Source organism: Molothrus ater, chromosome 7, assembly GCF_012460135.2.
Source record: "Molothrus ater isolate BHLD 08-10-18 breed brown headed cowbird chromosome 7, BPBGC_Mater_1.1, whole genome shotgun sequence".
Classification (NCBI taxonomy): Eukaryota; Metazoa; Chordata; class Aves; order Passeriformes; family Icteridae; genus Molothrus; species Molothrus ater.
Genome location: NC_050484.2, coordinates 2547906 through 2570471, shown reverse-complemented (window position 1 = coordinate 2570471; position 22566 = coordinate 2547906). Strand labels below are relative to the sequence as shown.

Sequence of the window (22566 nt, the reverse complement as noted above, 5' to 3'; positions counted from 1 at the left end):
TTTAATACTAAAATAACATATTTTTGATGAACCAAGCTGCCTCCTGTTGTGAAGGAGTCTTCGTGGAGGGTTCTTCAGGGAAAGCTACTGTGTGGGTTACCTCTGTGTTCACCATAAATATAAGTGGAGAATGAATCCAATTAGCAATACCATTCAAATTTCTCCTGATGGGGGATGATCCCTGTCCTCCCCCCTCCTCAAGAGCACCTTGCTATTAAAATGTCAAAATCTGGAGGTGCATGTGCATCCTGCCACTAAAAATGTTGATATTTGGAGGTATGTCTCACACCAGTGGCCTCAGTCACACAAACCCCTAAATTTGTACATTTCCCAACCATTGTTGCTCATGTTTTGTGTGAACCTGCAGCAATGTTTTGAAAAGGAAAATGAGCTGTTACATCCATATCACCCTGAATTTTCTGTATTTTCCAAGAGAACCTGTACTGGTAACATCAGCATGGACAGACCACTCCATAAAAACTACCCAAACAAGTGACATTTTATTGGCGAGTTCTGCTCATAATGAATTTCCTTTTCCACGCTCACATTTCCTAACAGAGCGATTGGGGGTGAAAAAAACCCAACAAAAACAAAACCATTTTGGGTAACATTCCATTTGCAAGCAATAAAAGTCATGTAACATTTAAAAAATAAAACAGAGGATAACAAATTGAAATAGAAGTTGTAGGAAAACCCATCCTGGTTCCCCCAGGAGCTGTTCCTCGCCTGGCTGCCGCCACCTCGGCCCCGCTCTCAGGGTACCGAGGTGCTCTCGTTTGGTGCTCAAATTTTAGGACTGGGACATGTGCTATTATCACCATTCAAAGCCCTGTTGTTGTTGTACATTCTTCACAGAAAAACATAGAACAGTTTGCAGTAAACCAACCAGTTCTTTTTCTTCCCTTATTCTAACGCTAAGTCATACTGAAAGTTAGGGGAGGGAGAGGGGGGGAAATGTGGCTTCAACATTCACCTACTTTATCACACACAAAGGTTTCTACTAAGAGCATATCCAGGTTGAAATACACATCTGATTTCCGTCATGAGGTTGATGCTTATGGGGTGCGAGATGAAATCTACTTCAAAATGATAAACACATCCCTTTTTGATGAACAAAGTGTTATTTTTTTGCCTTTTGGACCAACGCTTGGTTGCTGGGTTGTTTCTCCTGAGCCTTGCCAGGAGAGGCAGCTTTCACTGCTGCCACAAATGAAGTGATGACTGGTGGCAATCACACACCTTACCACTGGTAAGATGTCGTATTTAGCATCTTTCTTTGCATTCTGAAAATCCCTTTCCTTGTTTTTTAGGCCCCCGAGGCTTTGTACACCAGAAATTACACAAGTCATGCACAGAAAATTGTAAATTGGTATCCACAGCCATTTTGAGGTATTCCACAAGAAACCTGGCTCTGCACCTGAATGTTCCTCTCAAAAACAATTAAAAAAAAAACCCCAAAAACCCAAAGCCCTAACTGGAGTGGAAATTTAACTTAAAAAGATTCCTTCCAACCCCATGTTTCACCACATTTCATCAACAAGGACATACTTGATTCCCCAGGGGCACAAAAAAAGCCTTCTTCATCCTTTTCCTGGAATAATAATTTCAGTACTTCATTCCTAAATTTTCCTTGTGCACTTGGAAGAGATGAAGACGAGGGTGTTATTTCCTAGCCAAACCAGAGAAACACATTCAGACAGCAGTTTTGGTTTACTGAATTCGTGAAGGTGCTCGAGGAAGATACCAGACATCCCCTTGTGTTGGAAACAGCAGTGGCTCCTGCTCTAACCTCCTGTCTGCGAGGAGGAGGCTGGGGAAAGACCTGGATTGCAGGGTCTGAAGACCAAGTTAGGAAGAAATGTGATCTCCTGGGCATGGATTTGGCTTGGTAGAAGCTCTTGAGGCAGCCACAAGGGGACAGGAGACGCCGCTCCACCGCGTGAGCGGATCGCAGAGGGACCAGCTTTCCTGTTAGGGCTGAGGTGGGACGGGCAGCTTTGTTCCTGGGGTAGCTGCTGCTCTCCTTTGAGTAGTACATTCAGAATGAGTTCTGATGAACCAGAGCTGTAGTGCCGGCCGTGTGCCATTTTTACACACGCAAGGATCGCCTGCAGCCTCTCACCGGGTTACGCTGCTCTGCCGGAGAAGTGGGAAACCTCCACGGTGATCCTAGAAGGAGATAACTCGCTACTTCCGTAGCTGTAGAAAACCCATAGGCAGTAATATTTTCTAAAGTGCTTCTTTACTTAGCAGTTATTCTTTTAAAAATCAGACTTGGATTTTGTAGCGGCATCGTTTCCTAGTAGGTCATGGACCGGTAGATAGTTTCTGATGTAAAAAACCCATTACATATTTTGTTTAAGCAAATGACACTTGCTTTGATAAATGCACCAAAGAGAGTGACCCAAGTGCAAACCCCCACCATCTCTGAAAACACGGCCTTATGCTGGTTTATTAATGCAACCTTACATCTTTAGAAGTCATTTACTTTGACTCCAAGAGCAGGGATTAAATAATACAAATAAAAATTGAAAATTCAATGAAGCTATTGCCTATTTACCCTGAAATGAAAGAGTCTCACAATTCTACTGGTGCAAAAATCCCTCCAAACACATTTGTTTTATTGGCAAAGTCATTTAAGGTCACTTTTGCTTCCAAGACCATCTTCTTCCATGGTTTCCACTGAAGGAGTTTTGCTTTGTAATGGCTTGTGGTTCCACAGTGATTTGTAAATGAAAAACCTACTATGAATAACTCTACCGTAGTCACTAAATTACAGATACTGTCATGAGAAAAGTCCCAAAACTTACAGTGTTCGTTTTAAAATTTTCAGCAAGACACAAAAATTCCAGTCAAAAGTGTTTTCTTTGAGTGCCATTTTAAACGGCAATAAATGGCCGCTGTGCCCTCAGGATGGAGAATTCCATGTGCTTCTTACGCGTTGTACTTGGAACGTTGGGAGGGCTCCCGCGGGCACAGCCACGTGGATCATCACTCCTCCTATGGATGTAGTGCAGCAGGCTGGGATCTGCGCGGGGAGGCACGGAGCGGGTGTTGGGGCGGCCTGGTCTCAGGAGGCGATGGCGCCGAGCGTCCCGGGCAGCGGGACACGCCAGCGGCTGCGGCGGCGTTCCGCTTCCGAGCAGCGGCAGGGGCTGGCTATTGCTGGGACAGCAGAGCGCTCCGGTTGGCCTTCATCTTCTCCAGCCGCTTCACCAGGTGGCCATTGCTGACCTCCAGCTCCTCGGTTTTGTCCAGTGCTGAACGGAGCTGAAGGAAGGAAGGAAGCAGAAAAACACCCTGACTTTCACCGTGTTATCCCTTTGCAAAGGCAAAGCAAGGTTTGTGGTTGCCAAGGCTAACTGACCACATTAACTTGGAACATAAAGCAGCTGAAAATTCCTCTAAGAGCGTTAAACTGCTTTGCAGGCCACACACACGGGTGTTTAAGCACACTGCCAAGAAGCCAGGGTATTTACAGAATGCTGAACAAAAAAGGCCAAGGTAAGAAGAAATGTGGTCTCCCAAGTCTGGATTTGGCTTGATAGAACCGTGTGTCTTGAGGCAGTCAGCATGGACAGAAGGTTACTCCTGTGGAGCAGGAGATTCCCAGAGAATCACAGAATTTCCCTCAATCCAGAGGCATGAGGCTCTGGGTGATGTACACCTGTCTCACTGCTCAGCTTTTGTGTTTCTGGTTCCTAGAACTCTATCCACAGCCTCAGTTTCCTGTAAAACCCATGATGGGATCGGGGTAGGGAGAGAGAGCTGGACTGCACAGAACAATATTTATGGGCAGCAAAGCAGAAGGAGTATTTAGAACAAGCAAGGAGCCATATGAAAGAAACAAATCAAAGAAGCACCTCTGGAGACAGTGAGAGAGAAGCTGATAAAGGTATTCAGGCTCTAAGGACACAGAGGCACAGTCAGAGCCTATGGACACCCACACTACCCCAGACAGGCCTGAACAGATTGGCAGGGCAAGGCAAACAGGCTCACAAAGAACAACTCACATCCCTTTAGCAAGTCAGCTTAGGAAGGAACGGTGAAAAGGCAGTGGGAGCTCACAGCTGTGACTGTTACTCCAGTTTGAGTGCTGAAAACTTGGTTGCACATTTAGAAGGAGTAACTAAAGCACTAAAGCACTTAGATGCTCATCCCTTGCTGTGCCAAGAAAGGTGGTTCCTCCCCTAAAACACCCAGGGAAGCAGGTTTCCCCAAAGGAGCAGGCTGAGCTGTGACAGCTCGCAGGGGGAGTTACCTCTCTCTGCAGTTTGCGTTTCTCTGCCTTCAGTTCATCTTCTATTCGCTCAGCATTCTCAGCAGCAGTTTTGTATCGGGCTACCTGGCCTTCCAGTCGTATTACCTGAGGTGAAGGCAAAGGCTGGCAGTTAGAAGCTGTGCCAAGAAGTTACTCTGAAGCTTTACTCTTCCACTAGTACTCAAGGAATAACCAGAGAGATGCTAACTCCTCTTTGATAAAATAAAGGCATATTTTCAGGGAAGAAAACAACACCAAGGAAGCCTGGCAACAGTAATTTACTGCTGACCTTTTGTACATATCCATATTTAATATGCTTCCAGCAACAAAAAATACAGTCCATTGACTAAATTTCTCTTAGCCAAGAGCATTGCTGATGTACCTTGGACAAGAACAAACAATCAAAATGGAACAGCTGTGTATAAACTCCATCTCTGCCACATCACATGCTGGGAGCCATTTAAAACCTGTTGACAGCTAGGCATAAGGAAGTGCTCAGCAGAGTTCATCAGGTACTTTTGGTTTTGACCATTCTTCCCTCAGTACAATATATAATATATTATATATAGTATATATAATATATATATATAATATTATAATATATATAATATATCAGTATAATATATTCCTTCTTCCCCATACATAAATGTCATAGTGGCCCTCATGCTCCAACACTCCCGTTTCTTATTTTAAGGGAAAATCACAGTAAACATAATTTCATTTATCATTTATCAAAACACACTTTCTCTTCGTATTCTCACCATGCCTGAACAAACAGAACAAGCCAAAAACTTACATTCTGCTCCAATGCTGTTATCTCTTGCTCAGACTTTGCTAGTTTAAATTTGAGATCACTGATCTGTCTGTTGGCATCTCCTAAAAGAATCGCAGATTTATCAGAGATGTCAGAACAAGTTTGAACAGTTTCTAACAAGTCTGTGGTAAAATTACCATGCATCAGGGATCTACGTGGGGCAGCAGGAGAGTAGTTCTCTCAGTAAGTGCCCAGCAGAGAGGCACCATTCCCAGTCCTGCCTGAAGGTAGAATTAATTTCAACTCCCCCCAGCTCTGCTGAGGAGCAATAACAGAGATTTCCAACTGCAATCTTTAATAAAAGCTCCTAATTCCCTCACCTCTGCAGAGGTGCATGGCTGCTCCCAGGGCAAAGCTCCACTGGAACTGAAGGCTCAGTCTTAGTCAGAGCCATGTGCTTATTATTGTACTGATACATTTTCTCACTCACATGCAGGGCACAAAATTCTCTTAAAATCAAAATACAGCTCACTTTGGAGGTCAAGCATGTGCATATCTGTCCCGTTTTCCAGAACTTCATCTTCAGACTGTGTATTTTCCATCTTGCCATTCCTTTGCTTTTCTTCCAGTTGTCCCTTTAATTTTTTAATCTGAAGGACAGGAAATAGTTATTAAAATCACTAAGGGAAATTGTGGCTCAATTCACTCCAGTATTATAAAACAAATTATGGATTTTTTAAACATAAATTCAAAAATATCTCCTGTTACAAAGTAACATCCTAGAAATTCTTTTGGCAAATGACTCACAGTATTTTACACATCAGTGCTTATGTACAAGCTCAGGATCAAAACAATGAGTGAAAAATGACTGGTTTATTAGAAAAGCCATAAATCTTCTGCAGGCACATCCATGTAAAACATTCTTAAAAACTCCCAAAGCTGGGTTTGGTTGCGTGCGAGTCTCAAGGCCAAGGTCACTGAGCATAAATGAAAGCACAGAGTGCCCTGCAGGGCAACAGATCAGCTGAAGTTTTTTGAATAAGCTTTATAGCCACTATGGAATACCAAAACAATAATTCCTTTAATTGCTCTTTACCCATCTGCAATTCCTCCAACAAACCTTTCCAAAAGGCCCATTTACCACAGACCCAGCAAGGGAGAGTGCTTACTCTTGGAGAGAAAATTTGCTTCTACAATTTCTGAACCATGCCCATTTTCCCCTGGGGCTTGGCCAAGGACTCCAAGGATTATTGCAGGACTATTATTGAGAAGGACTGAAGGACTATTATTCAGAAATAAGAGGGTCATATCTTCCATGTATCCTGAGTTAACACATGGAAGGAATGTTTTAGAGGAAAAACAGAGTGGCCAGCAAGGCAGCAAGAGGAACCAGACCACAGTGCTGCTGATCTACACCTTGTGTTTGGGCTATTTTTGTTTTCTTAATCCTTCCCTTGCCCTGTGATTACCTGGTCTAGCAAGGACTCCCGTTCATCAATGAGCTTTTTCAGCCTGTCTGGAAGAGAAAAGGGAGAGTTCAGTGCTGACCGAGGCAGGGCGCATCGGGGAGTGCATCTGAGACACGAGGCTGGCCCGCTCAGGTTAGTGACTACTGATGGGGAGTTAGGGCACGTACCACAGGACACGAGGCCCAGCGGGGCTGGCAGGGGGCTGCAGCCAGGGCACTTATGGCATTCTCACAGAACATGCTTGTCCCAGCAGTAGCAGCAGCCAGCTGCATGCAAAGAGGCTAATCTTCTACGTTAGGTTAGCATGCAAGAACTCTAGGGTCAAGCACAACTGCAACACAAAATCTCACAGGTCTTGACAGTTTAACACAATGACAATACTGTAAACACCTATAATCACATTCTCAGCACTTTAACTCTTCCCTTCTTTTTACATGGCAGTGACATTTTAGTTCCAATATTATGACCAGAAAAAAACATTTGCTCATCAAATGATTTGTGTTTCGAACGCAGCAGTCTGGTAAAACTCTGTTTTATCTTCAGAGTCAATTCTCCAGGTCAAACATCAAGAGGCAATGGACAACCTGCACCAACTGTTGTGCTACATTTGAACTTGGAAGTGCTACAGATCAGCACATGGCTATGTGCAGCCTTCATTTATAAAGTGCACTCTACAGAATGAGACAGCTGGAAAAAAGAACTACAAAGTAAGCAAACAAATCACTTTTTTTTTCCTTCCCCATTAAGGGCTGCAAAATGTGAAAGCACATTTTCTTACCACCCAAATGACCTAAATGATTAATTAACAAGCTCAGTTTGTTCAGGTACACCTCAGGCAGGAGTGCACTGCAACACCACATGGAAATGCACTCATTAGGAGAGGATCTGTTGACCTCAGCTGGGTCTCACTGCAGGTTTGTTCAGCTGGCCTCCCTTGCCAGCAGTGCAGAGCTCAGACTGTTCAGAGCTCAACTCCACAGCTGAGGTCTGGCCTCCTGATTAAATGGTTAAAATCCATAGGTCACTCAAGAAAAAGATCTTTTTGCAAACTTTAGGAAAGCAAGGTAAATTACACATAAGAGCCTCGTGGGCTTTTACCAGGTAAATTCTGTTGATAGACAGACTTAAATATTTTTAACAGCTTTAAAATACCATTTCTTCTTTGTTGACAACTCCTGAACAGGCCAAAGTCTTGTGGTTCTCCCTTTTTTCTTGTTAGCACATGCACTTAAAGGGAATCAAGAGTCTGTATTGAATCAAATCATGGTGAAAACTGTTCTCCCAATGGAAGTCCCTCTGTACAGCAGATACATGGAGTCTATGAATGTGGTATGTCATTCCCCTGCTGGGAATACACACCCCCACACAGTCCCATTCCAGAGCATGGAATAAAATCTTTACCTTGGGTTTTGATGCAATACTCAAATACACAGATCTTAGAATGACATCCCACTTCAGCAGATCTATGGATTAATTATGAACCTCCTGAAGTCCTATTCTTTTTTTTTTTTCCCATTCATTTGTAACACACCCAACATTGCTACACCTGAGCACTGATATGAAAAAAACAAAAAAAACCACCCAAATTCTTTTGTAAATACCACCCACAAACAAAATTTCCCAGTATAAACCCCTTTAAAATGATAAAACAATTTCACAGATCTATATGGGAAGGAAAGAAAACTTAAGACAGAAATTCTGCAAAAGATGAAAGATCTTGCAAAAAAGTATAGGTCAACGAAGAAAGCAAGAACAGCAAACAAGTTGGAGAAACTTGGCCTCAAGAGATTGTGTTGGGATTTACAGGCCAGCAAAGACTGAGAAATGGAGTTCCAAGAACTGGAAAGAGAATGAGGACTGGTGCAGCAGAAAACCTTTAGGCCACTACAAAATTAGCCTGAACTTACTGACTCCAAAAGGGCCAAGTAACACATTTTGATCCTGAAAACAATGTCATTGTGACTTTCATTAACACAACCCCTGCTGTGGGGTGAAACCTGCCTGCTTGAAGAAAGGACACCTCTGCCAGCTTCCACTGAGGAAGCACACTGGCTTCCCCAAAGCCCTTTTCCTGCAAAGAGGATGAATTTTGGGGTGAACCTTCAAGTTTGGTCTCACCTCCAGTTCTCGCTGCCCTCATTATGACATCTGTGCACCCCACTGGGACATTTAGACAGCAGGGTTTACCAGGTCAGGGAAAAAATGAGTTTACTAAAATTGCCATTTACACAGAAAAAAAGTTTTCTGCCTGTAGACATGAGGGTCTCTTGGGTTTCACTTATCTTAAATCCCCACATTAACACAGCAACTTGCTCTGCTGGGGTCACCTTAATTTTGCATTTAGGAGATATTTTTCCAACAAATCTGAGGATCTTGAGAACAGATGAGCAGGAAAGAACAGCTTATTGAATCAGGACAGGAAGCAGCTAATTAAAATTCTCATCTGTAACAGTCATTATCCTTATTCCACATAGAAAGACACTACAGTGAATAATGAGAGTGTGACATTCACCTCAGTTAATTCTGGAAAGGCGATTCCCAGGGTACTCACTGCACCAGTTCATGGCCTTCCCACACCAGAGTTTAACAGAGGGCTGAGGAGGAGATGGGGCCTGTGAGGAGCAGGACACAGAGGGGTGAGCATGGTGCTGACCAGTGTCTTCTGCCACACTTTCTACATCCAGTGACTGCTCTCATTGCCTTGGCACTGCAGGTGACTCGAGGCATTGCTTGCTCAGGTGCTGCTCCAAACATTCCCAAATCAGCCACAGATCCTCCATGTCTGTTTCCACTTGGAGGGGAGCATGGGATGGGAAGCAGCTGGTTAAACCTGCAGGATCTACATGATGTGTGGCCCAGGAAGTAACAAACCCTGATGTAAATGAAAGGGGTAAACTGCTCCTGGAGGGGGGAAAGACATCCCATGGAATCCCAGCCCCAAGCAGCTATTCAGAACAGCCTGCAAGAATCCAGCTCTCAGAGCAGCTTGGGCAATACTCCCTTGTCACAGACATGTTTTATGAAAAATCCTTTTGCTAGGATTTTCCTCCTGAGAAGCTGAGAGGCCTCAGAAATGAAATGTAAACAATGATTATCTGCTGCTGTGGAACACAACAGCTGCATCTTTGATTGGCCTCATGGGGTTGTTTCTAATTAATGCCCAATCACAGTCCAGCTGTCTCAGACTGTCTGGTCAGTCACAAGATTTTATTATCATTCCATTCCTTTCCATTCCTTGCTAGCCTTCTGATGAAATCCTTTCTTCTATTCTTTTAGTATATAATTTTCTTTTAATATAATATATATCATAAAATAATAAATCAGCCTTCTGAAACATGGAGTCAAGATTCTCGTCTCTTCCCTTGTCCTGGGACCCCTGTGAACACCACCACGCTCCTTCTCCAGATCTGTCAGTTTATTTTGGAAGATGAGAAAATGCTTCCCTGTCTTTCTCAGAAGAGGGGCACTGCCAGGGACAGCACAGGATTTGGAAGACACTGGCTTGCAGTACTGATTTTGAGGGGGACAGGAGGACTGATGTTCTCTATAGTAGAGAAGATATTGACCAAGACCTTTTCACTATTTATTCCCCTTTTTTATCAAGTAATTTTCTTGAGATATTGCTTTTGAAAGCATCTCAGGCTAGCTCTGATATGCACAAACCTGGGCTACAGCATTTATGTGCCACTAGGTGATGACCAGAAAACCCAGTGAGCATTTGGGGTTATTCTGTTACTAAGACAGAAGTTTCATACTTGTGTCACACACTCATTTTCAACATTCCAGGATGGATTTCTGGCACAGCAGCTACTCTGCACTGCCTCTCCATGTTCTTGCTCCCAGTTACACTGGGAGTGGGATCAAAGCTGGTACTTGGACAGGTAAGACTGGAGGTGTTTCTGCTCCTGGACTTGGCTTTAAAAAGGAATTCTCTTAAAGATGCTGTGTTTTCTGAAGTGGAAAAACTAGTTAAAATCAGAAATGCACTCATAAGAAATACAGGAGATAATGCCTAATTTAACTCTGATAGATCCATCCACAGTACAGGTGAAGCCAGGTAAGAACATTTAATGATCTGTTGAAATCTATTTAACAATTAAAACCCACTTCCAACATTAAACCATATATTACTGTTGAGAGTATGGCAGAGCCAAATCTTTAAATAAACACTGCTTTTCATTGAATTTATTTATTATTCAACGAACTATTTAGAATATTATATGAACTACTCAGAGCTAAATCTTTAAATAAACACTGCTACATGCTAATAAGAAATGCTTATAAGATCTATGACTTTTTGGATTAGCATCTAGTGTAAACCCTTAGGAACAACTGCCAATACTTACAGAAACCACGGTGGATCTGCTGTAAGTTGGAGAGAAGCCACATGAAAGGAGTTACAGGGTTACAGACCTGTTAGAGCTCTACAGTTAAGGTGCCATCACATATTCAAGGTGCTCAAACCCCGAGGCTGCCCAGTCCTAGGGAGATGGCTCCTGTAGCTACGTGGCACAAGGCAATAAATTGAACAAAAGCTGCAGAAAAATGGTGTTGAAATGACACAGGTTTAAATAACTCCTTGTGCAGGTTTAGAAACAGTGCTCTGGACAGGTACTTTAAAGTATAAAATATGTTTATTTAAATTATATACAGCAGTACATTTGGATATACATCTTCAAATTTTGCAGTCTGTCTGTGCTCTGACAACTTTGTAACATCAACACAAATACAGCCTTCCATAGCCCACACCCCCCTCGATCTGCATTCCCTTGGGACATTCATTGCTTAACACTTTAAACGAATATTTATATATGCAAAACATGCTCTTCCTCCCAAGCACTAGCAGACATGCAAGAGGAAATACAGCAAGGGAGTCCAAGAGCCTAATTTATGCCAGCAATTCAAAGCAATCCAGCTTTTCCAAAAGGCACAGGGGGGCTAGTACACAAAACAACAGTCATCTTTGGTCTGATATCCAGCAAGAGTTAAGACATGCAAAGTTATCTTCTTTCCAGAAGGAAAGAGATAAGATTTGTTTCAGAGATAAAAAACATTCTTTCAGAATCAGAGTTTGCAAAAAAAAAAAAAAATGCAGTAAGCAAATGCAATTTTAAACAAAAATCTTCTTGGAAAAATAGACATTTTATATATTCATATCTAGACAGTACTTGATAGCAAACCTAAGCACACATTACAGTGTGTATTGACACTTTCTCTGGAAAAAAATAAAAACCCCATGTGAGACATGGTGTAAAAGGCCTATTGTGGTGCAAAGTGCCTAAATGAAGTAAACATGTAGATATTTATTCCTTTCAGCAAACTAAGACCTGCATCTTGCACTTTCTCCAAACTGTGTATTGCTCTTCCAAAGTGCTCAGACTAAGCAGATTCACAGTGATCTAACTATATTTTGGAATGTGACCATATAAGAAATACACACAAAGTGGAATGAGAAGATCTTTTTTCTTCATATTAAAAAAAAATAAGAGATTGGTTCATAGGCTTTAAGCATTCTGAAAGAAGTTTCACCATCAGTGATGGCTGATCTGCTGAGTTCCTTCATGAAGAGTTCATGTACTTGCTGTAGATCTAAGTACAAGTAAGCATAATGTGCATAAGTTCACAAAGGCCCAATGTACATTCAAGATATTGATCAACTAGGCTAGAATAAAAAAAAAAAAATTCCTATAGAAATTCCCCAGGAGCAGCTATCCACACTAGAGGTACTTTAATTGCATAATAGTTTCAATAGTCAAGTTGTGAAGCTTCCTCATCAGGTGATAAGCTTTCAACCTGAGACACAGCAAAACCAAACCCACTCACAATTTCTTGTGGTAGGTACAACAGTGAATAACTTAAAACTTGCATTATTACCACATCCGTGCTTTATGCTGAGTTACCTACAAAGACAAAGCTCTAAGAGTATTCCAAGGTCTGATGTCTTGTGCAAAGTGCATGTTTGTGTCCTGGGACTGCTCACAGGGCATGGAACTCGTGCAGCTTTGAGATTCTGAACTCAGGAGATTGTACAGTCTTCTCTGGATCTGCCCTTGCTCCTTTTACCAACCTGCAAATCCTCCCTGCTTTCAGCCCTCTTAATGAAAGCACTTTCCAAATCCTGTTCCAAAACATCTCGATCCTGGAATTTTCCCACTCTACTAGAATCTGATACTTTGATTTCATCTTCCTCCTCATCAGCTTTCCCCAGTGCTTCCCCTTGCAAGCACCCTGTTTCTTCAGGCTCATCTTTCTTATGCTGCAGGACTTCACCTTTGGTCAAGGCATCTTTGGTTTCCATTTTGTCTCTTCCTTCTCCAGCTTTGTCTGTGTGGGCAGTTTTTCCAACAGCACCATTAGCTCCATCACCCTCTTCTGCATGTGCATCAGCTTTCTCTTCATCACATTTTTCATCAGATTCTAGTATTTGATTTGACTCTTCATCAAAATCAAATGCATCACCATCATCTTCCAGGCTTTCCTCTGCTTGGTCCTCCAATTTCACTTGTTCACTAATATCATCCCGCACAGGTTTCTGTTTCAGGGAACCTTCCTCCAATTTCACTTGTTCATTAATCTTTTCATCCTGCACAGCTTTCTGTGGCAGGGAATTATTTGCACCTTCCTCCAATTTAACCTGTTCATTAATCTCTTCATCCTGCACAGGTTTCTGTGGCAGGGAATTATTTGCACCTTCCTCCAATTTAACCTGTTCACCAATGTTTTCATCCTGCACAGCTTTCTGTGGCAGGGAATTATTTGCCCCTTCGTCCGATTTAACCTGTTCATTAATGTTTTCATCCTGCACAAGTTTCTGTGCCAGGGAATTATTTGCATCTTCCTCCAATTTAACTTGTTCACCAATGTTTTCATCCTGCACAAGTTTCTGTGCTAGGGAATTATTTGCACCTTCCTCCAATTTAACTTGTTCACCAATGTCTTCATCCTGCACAGGTTTCTGTGGCAGGGAATTATTTACACCTTCTTCCAATTTAACCTGTTCACTAATGTTTTTATCCTGCACAAGTTTCTGTTTCAGGGCATTATTTGCACCTTCCTCAGAAGCAGATTCCCCACCAGGGTGGTCTGCAAGCTCTACCTCTCGCTCATTTTCTTTCAGTGTTTCTTCACTGGCTTTGTTTTCAGTAGTTACAGTAACACCTACACCTGACTCCTCTTCAGATTCACCTTCTACTTGTTGAACCACCTCCTGCATTTCACCCTCTAAAGGAACATTTTTCTCTCCCTCTGTACCTTCTGCTGTTTCTTCACTGCCCTGACTTGTTTGAACCTCTGCCTTTGGATCTAGATCTTCGACCCATTCTGTCCTACTTCCCTGTCCTTCCCCAGCCTCATCCCCTGTTTCCAATTCTGACTCCTTAATTTCATCATCTAAAAGACTTGGGTCTGAATGGGTTTCCTGAGTGATCACCTCTCTCCCAACCTCTGTTCCTGGCTGTGCCTGCTGCAGCTCACCTCCCTTTCCCTCAGGAATGGAGCCTCCTGCCTCCACAGACACCACGCCTTGCTCGCCTTTTCCAGCAGAACCTGAACACTTCTCCAGCTCTTCCATCAGCTCTTCCTTCTGTCCATCCTTCTCAGCTGTAGCAGCTTCATCTTCAGTTTTACCTTGTGTACCTGGTTCCTCTGGGGATGCTGAAGCACTGTCCTCTGAAGAATCTGGTTGGATCAATGCCTGATGTTCTCCACCTTCCTTTCCAAGTGGCTCTGCTGACATCCCTTTCACATGGCTCTGTCCCCTCCAAACCCACTGACTCAGTTTCCCTCAGCTGACCCTGAACTGTGTTCCCAACCTCATCTTCTTCTTCAGCTCTGTCACCTGCTGTTTTATCACTTCTTCCATCAGTGCAGTCAACAAACTTTTCCTCCAAGACATTTGCAACCTTGTTTTCAGCACTTTCTTCTGAGTGCTGGGGTCCTCTGGAGTGGAACTCTCCACATTTCCCTCTTCCCTAAGCAAGCCTGCCACTGCTCCCTCAGGTAGCCCTGCCTGGTTAGAGACCAACTCACTGCCCTCACTTGTACTGTCAGACCCTTCATCCATTTCATCATCACTCAGGGCATGGCTGGTTTCAAGATCCTCTTGTTCTTCCTGGTTGGGTGCAGCTTCTCCCAGCTCCTGCTCTGTACCTGAGTCACAGAACATTTCCTGAGGAGTCTCAAAAATCAGGTGGCCTTGCAGAGAGCCCAGCTCCAGGTTCTCATTTGTCCTTGCACTCAAGTCATGGTGTTCAGCCTCTGTACTCTCAGGCTGCTGGGCTGCTGTGCCCCTGGACTCTGTGACCTTTCTCAAGCCATCTGTGTCACTGTCACTGTTTGAAGAAGTGCTCCCTGACACAGTTTCTGGGAGGCTTTGGGCTTGCTCTGCAAACCTACTCTCTGGTAACATCACTGCTGGCAGGGCGTCCCGTTCTTCAACCATTTGTTCTGCCTTTGCATTTTCAGCAGCATGCAATGTCTGTACTTCCTCCTCAGACTCCTCTTTGTGTTCCTCATGCTCAGTATTCTGCAAGATTTCTCTTTTCCCCACATCCTCCAAAATCTCATTTTTCATCTCCACTTCATTGGCTTTGCCTAAAAGACCATTGAGAAAGTTGAGGGGGCCACACCACAGCACTTACCTCCCCACTCAAAACCCAAAAGACAGAATGAGAAGAGCAGGTTAATAAAAGATCAGCTTTTGCCAATTTTGTGAGGCAAAGCAGCAATTGAATTAGTAAGGATCCAGGGGGTTTGATCAGTGAAACTCACCACCACCCTCTCAAAGCAAGAAGTCTCAGGTGCTGGCTCATGTTTTTCTAAGGGAGGAGATTTTTGCTCCTGGCTGTGGGAATGACAGCTCTGGTAGAGGAGATCAGCTGGCTGAAGCAGTGTGATTTAACAGCAATACCTGCAGATGTACCTCTAAGGACTGCTCTTCCTCAGCAATTTTCTCTGCCAACCTTAACCCTGACACCCCTCTAGCCATGCAGGAGTCTGATGCCATTACAACGGGATCATGAAGGACTATTCAGTAATATTTTGCTTTCCAAATCTCAAGACAGGCATCATCAGTGCCTGATGACAGACACTGAATGTAAAATCTGATTGGCAAGGGAATAATTTGGCTGTTCAGACCTCCCAACACAGATCAAAGCTCAGGTAATCTGTGCCCCTTACTTCAGCCACCCAAAGGGGTGGGGACTTCTGTGTTTTTTTGAAGATTATTTTTGTTGTAACACTTTTCCTTCAATTTATATTTAAAAGCAACAGATATTAAAACAATAGTGTTGTTAGTTTTTGGGTCTATGCTGTACCTATTCTGAAAAAAGAAACCCCAGGATTAGGAGATGTAGAAAACATATTACATTTAAAAATACACCCTTACCTTGATTTTTGGTGTTCCACATTGTTTCCACACAGAAACTGAGTGAGGAAAAAGCAGCCAAAAGCTCAAAGAAAGAGAACCTGCACTTGCAACAACTGGCTGCCTGCAGCTATTTATTAGTATGTTCATTTAGAACAAAAAAAAAATCCAACAAAGCAAAAATATTACTTTATTTCCTTACACTAGTACAATAGTTCTCTAATAAGTTCAACACATGAAAGCATAAAGAGGTTTTGCTAACCAGATTTCTCCTTCCTAACACTGTCCACTTCAATCACATCCTTTGAATTTTAGTGTCAATGTAACAAGTAAAAACACAGAAGTGTTAATTTTAAGTGGTCAATAGCACAGGAACAAAGAATTTATCCTTTGGTGGGCTTTGGCAGAGCCCAGCACTGTTCAAGCAGACACAGTTCTCAGGGATATCAATGAACCAACATACAAGCTCTTGATAGAAAACTAAAATGCCTTTTTTCCCTGAATATTTAAGGTATGTGCTGAAAAACACTGAGCAGCAGTAGGATTATCCTGGGACAATTTTCCAATTCAGAGTTTAAATGGCAATGTGAATGACTGCTACTTATCTGTAATGTCCTATTTGCATTCCCATCCTGTGTCACCTTGCAGGGGAGGTGAAGTCTGCTGCTGGAGGAGACTGCAGGACACACTGGGAGTGATAATCAACACGAAGCAGGGAAATGCACAGGGAGTGACTGGACAAGGAGCATGCTGCGTGCTGTTAATTGTCCCACTAACAACTGCCCCGTCCAAGCAGAGGTGGATGAATGAAGGACAGACAGGCAGGAGGGGCTGAGAGGACACACAGCACTTACCTAGCATCCCCTCCCCTCCTGTCTTTAATGCCTGAGTGGTGCCTGGGGCAGTTCGGGGAGAATCCAAGTGTCCTTCGTTATCCAGAATGTCTGATGTGTCCCCGTTGGTGGCTACATCAGAGTCTGGGATTATTCCGTGTTTCTGTGGGAAGCAAAAGCAATGCTTTAGAGCCTGCTGCTCAGAAAGGGAAGGACTGTCAAGTGCTCTTGTCCAAGATACTCTGAATAAACAATTGCTTCAATCATTCCATTAAACGTGGCTGGGAGTCAGGAAGGAGAACAGATATTGCAGTTCTCAGTTCAGCCATTCTGACAGAAAGCATGTGATCCCAGCTCTTTTATTTTTTTTAAACATAAATCTGCTGCATAAGATGTTCTTCAGAAAAGTGTCTCCTACAAAAACAACTTCTTTATACTCCAGTCTACACCTAGAACTCACAATCAATAGCAGGGGAAAGGACTTCATACAAAAAATCCCTGAAATGGCAATTTATAGGCAACATGAAAATTGAGTTATTGCTACTGAGCCAGACCTAATATTTCTGCCCAAATGTACAGGGGAAAAGGGTCAGCAGATGAATATAAATTTATTTTATTCCTCTTGCATACCTTCAGTTGCTCCTTCAGCACAAGCACTTCGTCTCTAAGGTCATCCCGCTCACTCCTTATGGAATCAAAGAAATCTTTCTGCCTCTCTAGTGCCTGAGTTCCCAACACAGACAGAGGAGATATGAAGAAAGGAAGGGAGACAAGTAAAGGCCATGAAAAGCAAATGTAGGTAAGAATGAGCAGATTTAAGATGTTCAGGGGATGGAAGGGGCACAGATGAAAAAGGCTGAGTTTACAGATTATAGGACTGAGTTTGCATACAGAGGGAGAAACCTCAAATCCAAGAAAGCTTCCTGAGTAACCAAGAATTCCTGCCAAAGACATTCAGAGCCCAATTCTTCACTGGGGATCCTTCAAATGAGGGTCCACTTTTTATTCTTATCTGCTAGACAAGCTGTTCCAAACCCACATTGCTTTAGCATGCACACTGAAGACTCCATGTCATTCCCATGTGTTAATGGAAGGGCATGGAAGTAGGCCCACTGGATTTCAGAAGTCTTTTTTTTAATTAATTTGAAAGCTGCCATTAAGTCATCCTTAGTCTGGGATGCACCATGTACAAATGCATATTTTGCTACTGAACTCCCCCCTCCCAGTATTTCTATATAGAACAATTAAAAATAAATTAGACAATTTTCAGTTTCAAGCTGCTACAAATTATTGGACATCACAAACATGGGCAAGCTGCCAGATTTCTTTCTGCTACTTTCTTCAGTAAGCCTTTCAGTGTTCAGCTGGAAAAGAAAACCAGAGTGGCTTTCCATGTGGCTTTGATAAGAGGTGGTGGGAAGGGATGAGAAGCAAGGGAGACTTTCATCCCAACATCCTATAAATAGCTCCATTACCTCTTTATCCCACTCCAGTTTCTGCTCAGTCTGCAGATTGAATCTGAATAAGAGAAAACTCAGTGCTGATGGAATTGCATTATAAATAGCACTTCCTTTCCCCATATGGCAAATGCAAATGGTGCAGCACAGCAAATCAATTGCCCTTGGTTTGAAAGCAGAGCAGCTGCTAGGTTTTCCTTGGATTTTAAGGTACTACTGGCCAAAGACAACACTTGCTATTTGCTACTTCACTGGCAACATCATAGGACAGCCACAGCAAGCAAAGGCACTACAGAGGGGTTTTACAAAAGCAGGATCAGTGTCACTTTGAGCACATTGCAGGAGTTGACAAGTCCTACCCCTATTTTTTTGTCTTTCCATTCTATTGTCTCCTGAAGATCAGAAATTTCCCTGACATAGCTCTGCTGTTTCTGTTGCAGCTGTTGGATTTCCTGAGGGGCAGGAGCAAAACAAGAAGACAGAAAGCAGGTAACAGGTTAACAAGGAAGGCCAAGATTGCAGTGATGCCAAAGAATGAAAAAAGTCAGGTGCTAAAGTAAATGAGTAACTCCAATGCACAGTTCCTGACATCCCAACTGAACGTGTGCTCCTGAAGACAATTGTGTTATCCACAACATGACTTAAAACAAGTTACACAGTTCTGTTATTTTCCTCTGCATCTCCATAAACAGCTGTCCAAAATGCAATATTTAGGAAGAATAAGGTAATACTTAGGAAAGTACTATTTGCATTAGTCAGCTCTGAACCTATTTGGTCTGAAACACTAATATTTCTTCTGGTGAGAAACTTGAATAAGGAATAAAATTCTCCATGCCTCACATTCTCCACTCTATTGCTGCTTGGAAATGTACCAATCAAAGAAGCCATTAAAAGAAAAAACCAGTTACTTACTGCAAGCATTTCTTCTCTCTGCTTCAAAGCCTCTTTGATTTCCATGAACTGAAACTGCAATATGCTATGAGCATGCTTCTCCCTCTCAAACTCCTGTGAATAATGAAATATTCACAAGATTAATATTAATCAAAAATAGCATCCCATCAAAAAGAGGAAAATAAGCCCAAACACAAAGAAAATGCTTACTGCAATGTAATTCATGAATATCCCTCTAATCACAATCCCACAAGAGTGCAATTTTTAACAAGTTTGTCCTTTTTCCAAGATGCTATTATTGCACCAAATGTAGAAGTGGCAGACATCATTTAGCCCATTTCATAAGCTGAGCAGCAGGCTGAAGAGCTTTTACACTCCAGTCCTTCAGACTGCACAGATGAATGGATGGGAATTTAACCCACTCTTCCCACATGGCCATGTACTGAAAGTTAGCTGGACTTTTAAATAAAAAGAAAAAAAAAACCAAACCACAGTATCTTTCAGGAACTGTGTTTTGAAGTGGGGTGTAGTCAAATGCCCCAAGCTACAAGAAGCAGTTCTGAAAACATAAGCCCCAGTTTTATTATTTAACACCAAATCACTGTCAGCTGCTGAATTAATGTAAAACTTAATTCAACATTTAACCACGGAGCTGCCTGAACTGCACAACTCTCCCACAGGCTGCCTGGAGACACCTTTGCATGTCAAAGTGCTCCAGAAATCCCTATGGACAAACCCTAGGAATTTACTTTAGAGATGAAATATAAAAGGAGATGTGATAATATCAATGTATCCTTTACCAGCCAGAACACTTCTCCCCTTCTTCAGAAAGGGCTTAGGGAAAATTCTCATTTGTATGATCACAAGTACACAACAAATTGGTATTTCAGTTAATACTAATTAAATCAGTAATTCAAAATACTGAATAATAATTTAGCTGCCTCCTCCCAAAGGTCTCTACCCCCCTCCAAATCTCTCCCTGTTTTTTCCCCATGCCAGAGCTCTTTACATACTTTACTTTTCTCTTCATATTGCCTTCTGGATTCTGCCAGCTGCTCCTCTAACTCTAAGAGTGCATCCTTCAGGGTGTCCACTTGGTACATGAAATTGGTTTTCTCATTGTCCAGCTGAGCATTTGACACCATAGCCTTCTTGTATTTCTCCTCAACTTCAGCCAGAGAGTCCTGCAGAGAATAAGCAACTCGGTCAGAGTCAGAAATACAGGAGGGCACTTTGCCAACCAAGATCTTCACTGAGGAAATAAATCACCAAAGTTTGCCTAGGAAAGCAGCACAAATCCTGTGCTGGAGGCTTCCCAAGGTGAGGAAAACCTGCCCTGTCCCCAGCAGGCTTGTGCTGCCAAGCAGGCAGCCTTACCTCAGCACGGATCCAACGCTCCCTGAGCTCTGCTGCTGCAGCTCCTGCCTTCCTGCTTTCCCTCCTTCTCCCTCCTCCCCCTGCCCCTGCACATTGGCAGCTCAAAGCTGCTGCTCAAGATGGCAAGTTGGGATTTTTTTTTATTTTTAAAGGTGAACCGGCCTTGATTAAAATCACTTTGGATGATCTGAGCCTGAAATTCAGGCAGCTTTACAGCCACAGTAATTTCAGAGATCCTTGCAGTGTGGGAACCCTTAAATACTGACTCAGGATTCACTGTGGCAGAGAAAGCTGCAGCTTTTGTGACCTGATGTGTGATTTCCCATATCACATCCCTTCTTTACAAATTTACTCTCTAAGATACAATTCCCAGTATCCTGAAAACCCCTTCTGTCAGCTTGACCTGAATATAAGATACTGAGACATTTATAACAACAAATGATGGTAAAAGAAAGATTAGCATAATTTTTCATTTATGCAAACTTTGCACTACTTGATTTTCATAAAGAAATAAAAGAGTTATATAAACAAAGAGTTATACAAACAAAGGAGTGTAAATGTGCAAACAAGGAGGACACACGTGTCAACATTTTAGTTTACTGATCAAACAATTTCCCTTGGAACTTGTGTAATTTTAATTATTTCAACTCAAGTATGGATGAGTTTCATATACTTCCTTTTCCAGCTGATAATAGAACTAAGGATGACAGTGGCAAAGTCTAAATCAGTTTAATTGACATTGCTTGAGATAATTTGTCCTTTAGGACACAAATTTGTGTAGTTCCAAATGCTTAACTGTGTTTTGGGGCACTTTTCAGCTCCAGATGAGAAATGCCAAGCACAGGAAAGGCACCAGGATTTGGAAAGCTCAGAAAGGAGCTGGAAAGGAAGTATATGCAAGGAAGAAGTTAAGGAAGTTCTGCTCCACTCCTCCAGCATGCCATGTTTTGGTGTCTTAGCTCAAACAGTGCAGCTTAGGTCCAAATCACCCCAAAGGCAGTCTAAGGGACATGGATTGAAATATTTTTATGCACTGTGGTTATTTTGCTCTATCTGCTACTCAGTGACCACAAAGAAAACAAAAATTTAACCAAAAAAGGGCCTAACTACTCTGTTCCCACTGAAAACTCAATTAAAATGGCAACACCTTCATCTGTCAGCACTGAGCTGATGACACAAACAGCAATTAATGCTGGCAAATGTTGAATTTATCCATTTGCCTTTTCCAAAAGCCACAGCTCATGTCACTGCTCACTTAGGAGGTGGGTGGTACATGGATGTACAAGCTGGTTGTTGTATTTATGTTGTATTCATAAACAAAACACATTTAGTTTATACAAAATGTATTTATGGCTTCATGGAAGCAGTAACAGCTTCAGCATTCCTTCTCCATGTGACAGGCTTTGATAAATGTAGTTTTGTTGCAAGAACTGTTTAAGGGGAAACCAAAATGACACCTCACATTGCCTTATAAAAATAAAAACAGACAAGGTTCTAAACTCATATTTGTTGTTAGTACTGTAGGAGATGAGTTCTAGTTAATCTCCCAACACTGGAAGGTTTCCTGGATTAGGAAACTGTATTAAAAAAAAAAAAAAACCAAATAATTTTAATTTGCTAGGGAAAAAGTGCAAACCAGCAAAGACAACGTGCAGTGGCAACCAGCAGCCTTTCAGGGAGCACTTGGAAGCATTTCCCACCACAACCCCCCCAGTCAGAAAAGTTTGCTAGTTAATGAGACACTGCACCCAGCTCCCAGGAGAACAGCATGCAGGGCAGCTCTGGGCTCACACTGGGTTAATGCTCACACACCAGTACCTTCAATTCTTTCAGCCCCTGCATGTATTTGCCTTCTACATCCTGAATCTGGTCCTTTAACTCATAGATGTCCTGAGGGAGGTGAGAAAGATCAGTGACAGCACTAAGGGCAGAGTGCAGCTGGGAGGGACCAGCAGGGCTCAAGGTGCTGCTCCCAGCACCTCTCCCACCCTCCTCAAGGGCTCTGACCCTAAGCTGAGGCCTTGCCACACTACCAGATTTTGTGGTCAGGGGTTTGGGCTAATTCTGATTTTTTTTTCTGGAAAAAACGAAATCTTCAGCATTAAGGACAAGGTGCAGACCCAGGTTCAAAGGCTGCAGCAATCCCAGCCCTCCTCTGTC

At 42.6% G+C, this 22566-nt stretch overlaps 1 protein-coding gene across 9 annotated transcripts in view; it reads right to left on the bottom strand.

Moving 5' to 3' along the window:
- Positions 1-474: 474 nt before the first annotated feature.
- Positions 475-22566, bottom strand: part of LRRFIP1 (LRR binding FLII interacting protein 1) — a 106084-nt gene continuing 83992 nt past the window's right edge. For 4 of the 9 annotated variants that reach the window (XM_054515320.1, XM_036387275.2, XM_036387276.2 and 1 more), the window contains 7 exons: positions 22225-22296; positions 20043-20213; positions 19051-19143; positions 18498-18590; positions 17312-17404; positions 16703-16844; positions 14234-15076 (listed from right to left, as the gene is read on the bottom strand). In XM_054515320.1, the coding sequence (XP_054371295.1) occupies positions 14268-15076; positions 16703-16844; positions 17312-17404; positions 18498-18590; positions 19051-19143; positions 20043-20213; positions 22225-22296 (1473 nt within the window). In that variant the 3' untranslated portion in view covers positions 14234-14267. Of the gene's footprint in view, positions 3271-4261; positions 4367-5057; positions 5138-5547; positions 5666-6484; positions 6532-14233; positions 15077-16702; positions 16845-17311; positions 17405-18497; positions 18591-19050; positions 19144-20042; positions 20214-22224; positions 22297-22566 lie in introns of those variants that run through there. The other 5 variants (XM_054515323.1, XM_036387281.1, XM_054515324.1 and 2 more) reach the window with 4 other exon arrangements.